The 11,088-nt window shown below is 38.9% G+C and overlaps 3 protein-coding genes across 3 annotated transcripts in view; 1 reads left to right on the top strand and 2 right to left on the bottom strand.

Moving 5' to 3' along the window:
• Positions 1-2,213, bottom strand: part of LOC101297525 — a 14,906-nt gene extending 12,693 nt beyond the window's left edge. The window contains exons 1-5 of the mRNA XM_004296091.1: positions 2,137-2,213; positions 1,420-1,533; positions 1,204-1,315; positions 1,015-1,108; positions 396-890 (exon numbers count right to left, since the gene is read on the bottom strand). Coding sequence (XP_004296139.1) covers positions 396-890; positions 1,015-1,108; positions 1,204-1,315; positions 1,420-1,529 — 811 coding nt within the window. The 5' untranslated portion in view covers positions 1,530-1,533; positions 2,137-2,213. The remainder of the gene's footprint in view (positions 1-395; positions 891-1,014; positions 1,109-1,203; positions 1,316-1,419; positions 1,534-2,136) is intronic.
• A 2,332-nt stretch (positions 2,214-4,545) lies between these two features.
• LOC101297232 (F-box/kelch-repeat protein At3g06240-like) lies at positions 4,546-5,736 on the bottom strand. Its single transcript, XM_004296090.1, has one exon. The coding sequence runs from the start codon at positions 5,734-5,736 to the stop codon at positions 4,546-4,548; it is 1,191 nt and encodes a 396-aa protein (XP_004296138.1).
• Positions 5,737-7,344: 1,608 nt separating this feature from the next.
• Positions 7,345-10,874, top strand: LOC101296945 (subtilisin-like protease-like). Its single transcript, XM_004296089.1, has 11 exons — positions 7,345-7,431; positions 7,536-7,645; positions 7,726-7,823; positions 7,952-8,119; positions 8,460-8,568; positions 8,675-9,233; positions 9,328-9,425; positions 9,506-9,733; positions 9,828-9,942; positions 10,026-10,239; positions 10,336-10,874. The coding sequence occupies exons 1-11, from the start codon at positions 7,345-7,347 to the stop codon at positions 10,872-10,874; spliced, it is 2,325 nt and encodes a 774-aa protein (XP_004296137.1).
• The last annotated feature ends 214 nt before the right edge of the window (positions 10,875-11,088 follow it).

Raw genomic sequence — 11,088 nt, 5'->3', positions numbered from 1 at the left:
TGTATATATATATATATATATATATATATATTTTGTCACAAAATATGAAATGATTTAGCACACACTAGAAGCTACACAGGCTAAAACAAAAGAGGGTATGCATGAGATTTTAGACAGTAAGCCATGGGTGAAGCTTCACGAAAAACTCCTGATCTACAAACTGATCAAATTTACAGGTCCAAGTTACGAGATAAGTTCCAAAACAAAAACCATATTTTGCTTCAAAAATAATCTTAATTACTCTATTACATGAATTCCAAAGCTAATGATCAAGAGAAGAGACAAAACTATGTGAAACTGTGGTATTTATGAACAATATTAGCCATCAGAAACCTAATATGTAAATAAGAAAGTGAATGAGAAAGAAAGTTATACGAATTGACCGGTGTATGAACCTATTAACTGTTGCGCTTGATGCTGTTGTGGCATTGTTGTTTGCTGAAGCATGGATTCTGTCAAGTGGGGAATAGCTGATTGTTGATTTTGCTGAAGCCTAAAAGATTGCTCTGCCAAAGATGCTGATTGTACATGAGATTGATGAGAAGATGCCAATGGATAATTAGCCAATACATTTAGACTCCAAGCAGGAGATAAAGCAGAAGATGACTCGGACTGAATTAGACCGGAGGCAGGAAATAGTTCAGATGATGAACTAGACATATTTATGCCCTGTGGAGAAGGTAACACAGATGATATGCTGGCAGGCATATCTGTACCAGGGGAAGGGGGTAGTGCAGATAGTAAGGCAGACATATTCAGAGCTGGGGTAGGAGCTTGTGCAGATGATAAACCAGCAGAAAATTGAATTCCAGCATGCGGAATGTTACTTTGAATGTTTTCTGATAAGAGTTGTCCTTGATTGGTGACTTGAGGTTGCATAACAGAAGACCCTACCCGATACACAGGTAAGATAAAGATACATACACATAATATAAACACGTATAAAACAAAAAATAAAAGGAAACCAATAAGATGGGGTTGCATGAATAACTATATATTTTTCATAGGTATTACCAGCAGAGTTGGATTGTAAAGAACTGGTCACTGTATTTGGAGACTTGGCCTCCATAGTGAGCATCTTCAGAGAAATTTTCCGTAGATAATCCGACTAGAAACAGAGAAAAGAACAGAAGCAAGATAACATTACTTATTCACCAACAAACTATAGATATCCAAGTCATTCCATACACAATATATATGTACCTGACTTGTCGCAGCAGCATAAATCTTTTCCTCAAACCTTACAGCAATTTTCTTGAGTTCAACTAACCCCTCTTGACCAGACAAAGGAAGATGCCTCTTCAATGTCCCCGATCTTGCAAGCAAAACATTTAAAATTTATTGACATGCAAGTAAATGTATTGGGAATTTGGGAGATAAATAATAGATCAATTAATCCACTAAATACAACATACTAACATCTTATTGACAATTCTTTCCCGCGAATCTGCCTGCAATTGGCACCTCCAATCTCCTGTGTCCATTGCAGGCTCTCCACCTAGAGAAGGATTCCCATCGTAGTTATCCATGAACCTTAACCAACCATCAAAATGTCAAACAAAACAATACCCATTCAATAGCAAGTTCAATGAAAGCCTAATACACAAGTTGCATAACTTTTCCTAACATACAATTCCCAATTTCAATTATGCAAATCATAGCATGAAATTCACATTAGAGTCGAGAACCCATCAAAGATCATGGACAATCTAATCAAGAAAATCATATACAAGGTGCTGACTTTGTTGGATCATACTTATCCATGTGATCTAAACTTTAATCGATTGCTAAGTTTGATGGATCATAGTGATTTTTGTTTCGGAAAACTAATCCATATCGATTCCTGAATTCAACCTTGCAAAATCTTCAACTCGCAGACAATCGCAAACCAAAAAATCTAGAGGACAAACAAAGCAGGAGAATCGCACAAAACTTGATAACTTTGATCGAAGACGGTGATTCTTATACACAAACTGTATTCATTCCTAAATTCAACCACGCAAAACCAAAGCTCGCAACTCACACAGAATCGAAAACTCCAACAAGTGTGTCGACAATCAGAACAAGAATATCAACGATGGTGAAAATGCAAGTTGGAAAAATTTAAACCTCGCGGGAGATGAAAATGGCATGTACCGTTTAGTTCGAGGGACTTGAAAATGGTGGAAGATAGTGATCTGGGGAATGTGGACAAGACGGAAGTCACCGAGTTGCTCTGCGTAGGAATCAACAGAGTCTTGTTTTATAGAAAGAAGCAAAGACAAAGACTTTGCTGACGTCAACATGCACTGACAGACTTAACTCTTAAGCGACTTTCCTAATTATTCGTCCTGTTTTAAGTTTTTAAATGGCCCAGCCTCCAGCCCGTCACGGCCCAGACCGCTTACACGCGTCACCTTTCCGACTAGCCCACTAAAAGCCCAATACCCTTGTTTTTATTTTATTTTATATTTTAATGTCTTTAAAATGAAGGAGAAACAAGAGGAGCTGAGTAATGGATGTGGTAAAAGATGGGACGACGATATCTGGGTTTCTTTCGAGCAGCAAAGTTTATCCTTCCTCCATGTCTCGAGTCATCGACACAATGCTTGGTATCAATTTATGTATCTTCACTGCAGCTTTGTTTTGCTAGCTTCTATCTTGCCTAAATCTCTATACATTATTTATCTATCTGTTTGTACACAGAGGAAGTCTTATGGGTATTGATCAGGAGGATGTGATGATTCTCCTGCCCCAAATTTTTGCACCCAAAGATGTTCCAGATAAATTAGTGTAAGTTTCTGTAGATGATATGGATGATATCTCAGTGTTACTGTATCTCAAAATTGAAAACTTTTGCAAACAACCTGAAATTGGAACGTAATAACTCTTCATGTATTCTTCTATTTCTTAACAATTTCTCCTTGTAGATGTTCAGTGAAGCATAGATAGGAAAGTTATGCAAAGCTCATTTCCTGTAATTTACAATATTTAAGACAAAAAGAAGACATGGTAATAAAACTTTAGGATATCTTAATCATTCACTCTTGGCCATTCCCTGTTAAATTTTCAGTAAAACTTGTTTTGTTTTATCTTACCATTTTGTTCATATACTTTGTGATAAAGGATCTTGAATACCAATCATACTGAATGCAATACTGATAGAGTTGTCAAAAAACTTCAGAAGCAAACTAAAGCATAAAAGGAGTGATTTATGTGCATTTCGAGTGTTTCCTTACAAGTTGCCATACATCATTGCAACTATTTGAACTTGATGATGATAAAATTCAAAAACATATAGAAAAGGCTCCAACTCAGACAACGTGCTCTGTAAGTTTCTTTAATCTTTTAATTATGTTATGTTAACTGTTATCTCTATTACATTATCTGTTATTTTTCTCCTTTCTCTAATTTTCTTACAATGTAGATATACATCTTCTGCATCTTAATCGTTTAGTGGGGTGCTTTCGTTTGCTGACTTGTATCATGTTAACTTGTTTGTAGGCTGAGGATGGTGAAATTGCTTTGCAGCCTCATTCATGTATCCTTTTATGGTTAAACTATATTACTTATTTGAGTCTTCTTTATACATAGAATTGATATTCTTGGCATGATTTGAAACAAGAGACCATATTGTTTTTTGGAATTTTTCCATCCTTCTAAAAATACTTTAAAAGTTAAACAATCACCAATAAACATGATTTGAACATAATGAGTGTTCATGTGCTCCATTGTTTACATTAGAAGTGTAGCAATTTCTCAGTATTGTAAAAAGAGTTTTGTGACATGCTAATGCTTACTGTTCGAGAATTGTACAAAACAAAGGTTGGATTTCCAAAGATACCAAAACGTACATCACGTAGAATCAAATTTTCAACCCAAATTGAAAATAAAAATCATTAATTTATTACCGAAAGATAACCATTACACACTTACAGAAGTTCTCAGTATGATCCACAAACAAACAACAAAGTTGAATAGCAAAAATGGAAACTGCAACAATCACCAACACCTACCTAGACACTTTTTTTTGTTAGAAAGAAAAATTGAAGGACAGAAAACTAAACAAGTAAACTGAAATTACACATTTGTGACGATTGTTGGTTTTGTCATCTCATAACCATCATTGGGGTAATTTGCATCGGTAACAAATCTCTTCCAGTACCAATGCCGCTCTACTTGTCAGAGATAAGGAGGTTGTGGAAGCAGCATTGATAAGACGTAACTGGAGAACCCGATAACGAAACCGAGAAGTATCCGACCAAGAATCAACATCCACACACCTACGGCAGCCTCATAGATGGCGGTGCCGACGTAGATCAAGAGAACACCACAAAGAACATGGACCACTTCCGGCCAAACTTCCGAGTCACGGTGGCTGCTACAATGGAAGCCATGAGAAATGACAAGCACAAGGAATAGGTGACCATGGTGTGCACAGGGTGTTGACTTGTCCAGGGCATTTTTACAGTAGACAGAAGGAAAGAACTTGCTCAGGAATGAGTCCCTCTTCATATTCCTAGTTTTTCAGGCCTCCGAGTCTTGATGCCACATGATTCACCATAATCACTTAGGCACTGATATCAGAGTTTCAACATATCCGGTCACAGTAAACTGAAAATCACAGCCAGGCACTGCCTCAAGCCTATATCGGCCGCAGCAGACTGGCTTCTCTTCTTTACCGCATTGAATCATAACCAACTCCTTGTCAAACAACTTAATCACAAGTTTACCTCCTTCCATAACACAATACGGATCAAAAGATCGCATTGAAGGAAACACATCTGGTAAATCATATGTACTAAATTCAAAGAGTTTGACCCAAGATTCAGGCACCCCATACTCTCTCATTGCCCAAATTTCGCTACACTGATAAGACTTACGAAACTGTAAGCAAAGGCACCCTCCAAATAGAACCATTGTTAACTGTCCCACACACTTGACATTATTTTGGATTAAACGAGGCAATGGCACTTGCCGGAACTCCTCCATTACCAAATCAAAGGCATATATAGCTGGGTCTGACATCCTGCGATTGCGGAAGTTGACCCAATGAAATGCTCCATTTGAAAGAGAACCCTGTCCGCCAACCCAGCCATGGCATGACGAGTTAGGAGCAGAGATAACTTTCCAGGAGTTGGCTGTGAGTGAGAAGACATGGACTTCTACACAACCTTGATAGGCATCTGCCAGTGAAGGTACTACAAACACAAGTATGTAGTCATCAGTGGCAGACACATGACCAAAACCATAATTTGCAAACATTCGTCGATCAGGTTTCTTTTTACCAGAACCAAAACTAGGACTAGGTATTTTGCGGAGAAAACCTGTCGATGGGTTCCAGATGGACAATTCTTCATAACAACTGTAATACGATCGGCCTAGAAGTACCAAACCATTGCACGAGGCCATTGCACGTTGCAAATTCTCCTCAGATGGGAAGGTGAGATTTTTGACTGAAGCAGCATTGAAACTATCTCCCAAGGATTGAAACCGAGAGGGCAACCTAGGAATGTCATCATCAAAAGGATTGGGGGTTTCAAGTGTACGGTAGCTGGAGATGAGAAATCTTCGACAGAGGGTTCTCTGCTGTGATGCTAGTTCGAATTGGTGTTTAGCAAACTTAGGGTCAGAGATGATAATAGAACGCCACTGTTTCGACACACAAGTGAATCGGATCAAAGATTTCACGGGCAACCGCATCAGAATCATCACTACAACATCTTCAGGAACATCAAAACGCTGCTTCTTCGACATTGACATTATTTCCTATCATATCCAACAAAACTAGCTGTAACAAAGAAAAGTTGACAGAAGTTGATATGTTAGCAGTAACAAAACGAGCTCCTACGAATTTTTGATTCAATAACATCACAAGACTCGAAAGAAGCAAAAGAAAAGTTGGGAACTCGGACGAGGCAGTTAGAAGTTGATATGTTAGGGTAAGATGGACAACGAGTAGTGACTAGTGTTCTGACCTCTGGATTCATCACCCACAAATTATATTTAAGGGTTTTGTTCAAGCAAAGATGAAACCAACAACTGAATTACTGCAAAATCTAACAAAATTGAAAGAAGAAAACGTACCCACAGAGCTAAATTTTGGGAGGAGGCAAAGAGCTATCAGATGGGTCAAGTGGGGCAGCTGCCCTTTTTAGGGTTTTAAGCTAGGGTGGTTGAACAGTATGGAGATCGAGAAGGTTCCCCCAGTAGGTGATTCGCGCTAGGAGGCTGCGATTCATCAACCCGTACGGCTTAACCCGATATACGCTGGCTAGGCTAGAGGACATCGTCGACGATGAGGCACAACCGGACAGGCGCACAAAAGGACCACTATATTCTCTCGCCCTTTAGTTTTTTTTTTTCTCTATAGAATGAAGCTCTCTGTATTTTTACCCTTCTCTTTTCCTTTAAAATATTTATTCAGTGATCCCTCTCACAGATATAGGCTAGAAGTAAAGAAATCATACATTATTTGCCACATTACCTTTGCAGATTTGAATTTTTTCTTTTTTTTGGTTACAAGCAGATTTGAGTATTTAAATCTGTGTCTTTTGATACGGTAATCATTTTCTTTTATTAACAGTGTGGTACTAAAGTCACATCGGTTACGTTAGCAAGTTAGTAACATATCCATACAGTTAGTATTAGGACCAAAATTCATGAGAGTATCTCAACAAAACCAAACTAATCTATCGCTGCATGCGTATGAACCTTAAGGCCCCCCTCAAACCTGCTAGCACAAACTAATGGAGACTAATCTAAACGAACCTAAAGACCCCTCAAACCTGCTGACATAAACTAGCGTTAGTTGAGACTCGAACTCTAGACATGGAGATTATATACTAGGTAATTCGACCAACCTTACGATAATAGGTGCTTGAGTGGAACTCGTTTTTGGAATTAATTTACCATTTTCTTTTTCTATCCGTTTTAACCCAAAGCCATCTGAGAAAGGAATGCTAAAATAGATTGGACTGTTAGGCTCCTCAGATAAGTTTCTGAAACGGATAAATTGCAACATCCTCGGTTTTGAGCAGAAAAATACGCATAACATGAATTTTGGATAAAAAGACGGGATTCTTTCTCAAAATTGCAGTGATAGTATTTAAGTACAATTGTACAAATCTAGTCCCTATCCATTTACATTTAGGTTAATAAAATTACAAAACAACTGTATAATGATTTGTTGCTCAAAATTACTCCAATCTCAATAAATCAAAATCAATTTACTTTCCGATTTCAAAAACAAAGCAATTTACTTTCAAAATCGGAATATACTTGCTGATTTGGGTTCCAAAAACAGAGTTTATAAACAGGGGAAAGCAGAGTCTTCTGTCACAACTCTTTTACCCAAGAAAATCAATGGGACATTCTTCACTTCTCCCTCCTTTTCTTCTCTCTGTTCTTATCCTCTCTTTGTTTCAGTCGCCGGCGGATGCAGCCAAACAGGCATGCCTTCGTAGACTTATGAGTTTTGAAGATTGGTTTCGATATAGTTTTCAAAATTGGTTCATGAGTTTTACTAATGCCCTTTTGATCCTTCTCTGTTTCAGTCTTACATTGTGTACTTGGGAGCACATTCCCATGGCCTGAACCCTACGTCTGTCGAACTCGACGCCGCAACGACTTCTCACTACGATTTGCTTGGAACTGTTTTGGGAAGGTATGGAACTTCTTATAACTTCCTTACAGGCTATGTTGTTTTTGTCACGTGTAATTCTTTGCTTCGATTTCTTCGTGTAGCAATGAGAGGGCCCAAGAAGCAATGTTTTACTCCTATACTGGTCAGATCAATGGCTTTGCTGCAGTTTTAGATGAAGAAGAGGCTTCACAGATTGCAAGTAGGAATTTAATCTCTTTACCGCTTTACGTATCATTAACAAACTTAGGGTTGTTTTCTTTCACAGGTCACTCTGTTTTCCTCTGTTATGGTTCTCTGACTTGGTTTTCTTTGCTTTGCAAATTTCAGAGGATCCAAATGTTGTGTCTGTTTTTCCAAACAGAAAACTAAAACTACATACAACTCATTCATGGGAGTTTATGGGATTAGAAGACAAAGTTGGATTACCTCGTCACGGTTCGCTTTGGAAGAAAGCAAAGTTTGCTGAAAATACAATCATTGGAAACCTTGACACTGGTAATTTTAGTCCTATATGCTTGATCTTAGAATTTGCATAGAAAAGTTGAATGAAATCTAATCAGTTACATTCTTTTCGCTTATTCGATAACTATTTGATAACTGTTCTCTATAATTCTGCATGAGGTTTTAAAATTTTATTTTATTTTTTTCACACATAATATTTTCAGAACAATGTGAAAACTCTGCTTCTCTTCAGTGATTAGTTATGAATTGAACAGACTAGATAAGCGTTATTCCTATCATGTATATAATGTCTAACCTGCACGGCCTTTTTAGGGAACTGCTTGTGATATCTGTTTTTTTCTTTCTAATTGCCAATACCATCTGTTTACGGTAGGTGTCTGGCCGGAATCAGAGAGCTTTAACGATCAAGGCTTTGGACCAATCCCATCCAAGTGGCGTGGAGCTTGTCACTTTGACACCAAAGACAAAGTTCGTTGCAACAGGTCAGTGAGTCTCTTTTCCAGTTCTTGCTGGCTTCTTTGAAATCCTAATAAATGCGAATTGCGAAAAGATTGTTAATATATCAAATTTCTCTCATTTGGTTGTCAGGAAGCTGATCGGAGCAAGATACTTCAACAAAGGATACTTGGCGTATGCGAAACTCAATAATGCCACCATCCCACCCAATGTTATGGTCTCGCCACGCGACCAGGAAGGCCATGGCTCACATACCCTTTCGACAGCTGGTGGCAGTTTTGTGCATGGGGCTAATGTTTTTGGTCATGGCAATGGTACTGCTAAAGGTGGATCCCCGAAAGCTCGTGTTGCTGCTTACAAAGTATGCTGGCCAAGTTTTCCTGGCACTACAGAAGGAGGGTGTTTCACTGCAGACATCCTGGCCGCCTTTGATGCTGCAATCAGTGATGGTGTTGATGTTCTTTCCTTGTCTGTTGGTGGTGATGCTGTAGAGTTTTCTGAAGATGGGATCGCAATAGGGTCATTCCATGCGGATAAGAATGGAATTGTTGTGGTGTGCTCAGCTGGAAATTCAGGACCTGCTCCGAGTACAGTGTCTAATGTCGCACCCTGGATGTTAACAGTTGGAGCTAGCACCCTTGATCGTGAGTTCTCTAGTTACATATCCTTCGGAAAGGGGAAGCATATGAAGGTATTCCTAGTTGATCACTTGTTTCTGTTTCCCATTACAAGTAATAATGCTAGATAGACGACATTTAATGTGACACTTGGTATGTTCATGATAGGGAAAAAGTCTTTCATCAAGAAGTTTGCCGTCTAGAAAGTTTTACCCTGTGATAAGCGGAGCCAATGCTAATGCAGCTACTGCGAGCCCTGAAGATTCGTGAGTACCGCCATTTTGCTAATGATTCAGTTTTAAATAACTTACAGATTTGACAATAATCTCTCGTGGAACTTCTGCAGCTTGCTATGTTTGAATGGAACCCTCGATCCAAAGAAGGTGAAGGGAAAAATCTTGGTCTGCCAACGTGGGAAAAATGCGAGAACAGAAAAGGGCGAGATGGCAGCTCTTGCTGGGGCAGTTGGAATGGTTTTGGTTAACGATGAAGCCAGTGGAAATGAAATTATAGCTGATCCTCATGTGCTGCCGGCTACACATCTTACTTACGCTGATGGAAAACGTGTCTTTCAGTACCTGAATTCTACCAAGTAAATTTTTATACCATTAGCTTTTTCTGCTTTTGGACCTGTATAGTTCTCGGCTTATATGATTTGTATCCATCAGGACCCCTTTTGCTCACATTACTCCTGTCAAGACGGTATACGGAACAAAGCCAGCTCCATTTATGGCTGCATTCTCATCTCGGGGACCAAGTGCCATTGAGCCATCAATACTTAAGGTACAGTTTGAAATTCTTTGTCAAAAACTTAGAACTTTTTTCATTTTAGGTAAATGTCTAACTTATTCTGGTTTTCATATCAGCCTGATGTCACAGCACCAGGGGTGGATATAATTGCTGCCTATACAGGAGCAGCTGGTCCAACTGAATCAAAGTCTGATAAACGTCGCCCACGTTACATTACAGAATCTGGAACTTCTATGTCATGCCCTCATGTATCTGGAATCGTCGGTCTTCTGAAAACACTCTACCCGTCATGGAGCCCTGCCGCTATTAGATCTGCAATCATAACCACAGGTACAAGAAATCTAACCATCTCATAATGATAAAATGTGCAATCACGCTTGTCCTGAATTTCGTAATATCGTTCTCGTTATCTTGCTTCTTTTGCAGCAAGAAGACGCGACAACAACGAGGAGTCAATTCTGGATTCAACCAAGGAGCAGGCTACACCACTTGCTTATGGTGCAGGCCATGTCAATCCAAATCGTGCAGCAAACCCGGGACTTGTCTATGACTTGACTACCGATGATTACTTGAATTTCTTATGTGCTCGTGGATACAATGCATCACTTCTCAAACTATTTTCCGATAAGCCAGTCAAATGTTCCAACACCTCTAGCATTGCTGATCTGAACTATCCTACAATTGCAATTCCTGATCTTCAAGACAAACCAATCACCGTTACCAGAAGAGTGAAGAATGTTGGCACTCCAGGCACGTATGTCGCACATGTTCATACACCAGCTGGAGTTTCTATTTCGGTTAAGCCTCAGAAGTTGGAATTCAAGTCTGTTGGTGAAGAGAAGGAATTCAAGGTTACGCTGAAGGCGAATGGTAAGGTTGGAAATCCAGACTATGTGTTTGGAGAATTGAAATGGTCGGATGGCAAGCACAGTGTGAGGAGTCCCATTGCTGTGATGCGAACCTAGAGATGACAAACTTCGGTGACCAATTATGCACTCTGATTACTGTTGGCTAGATACAGTAGTACTTTTAAATTTTGCAAATAGAGATTAGTCGGTTGTTTTTTGTATAGTGTTTCTTATTCAACATAAATAATAACTAAATAAATTTGATGATTAGTTTTTTTCAGGATTGATTACTTGCAATTTATCATGGAATTTTACGGCTTAAGTTGGTATT

The sequence above is a fragment of the Fragaria vesca genome, linkage group LG3 (assembly GCF_000184155.1).
Source record: "Fragaria vesca subsp. vesca linkage group LG3, FraVesHawaii_1.0, whole genome shotgun sequence".
In the NCBI taxonomy this organism is placed as follows: domain Eukaryota; kingdom Viridiplantae; phylum Streptophyta; class Magnoliopsida; order Rosales; family Rosaceae; genus Fragaria; species Fragaria vesca.
Note: the sequence above shows the minus strand (reverse complement) of the source record. Positions and strands in the feature narration are given on the sequence as shown.

Bases quoted from the DNA above. Each gene is read 5' to 3' on its own strand.
- LOC101297232 (XM_004296090.1), bottom strand. From the start codon at position 5,736: ATGTCGAAGAAGCAGCGTTTTGATGTTCCTGAAGATGTTGTAGTGATG.
- LOC101296945 (XM_004296089.1), top strand. From the start codon at position 7,345: ATGGGACATTCTTCACTTCTCCCTCCTTTTCTTCTCTCTGTTCTTATC. The intron at 8,120-8,459 runs GTAATTTTAGTC...TGTTTACGGTAG, and splicing joins CATTGGAAACCTTGACACTG to GTGTCTGGCCGGAATCAGAG. The intron at 9,734-9,827 runs GTACCTGAATTC...TGTATCCATCAG, and splicing joins GATGGAAAACGTGTCTTTCA to GACCCCTTTTGCTCACATTA.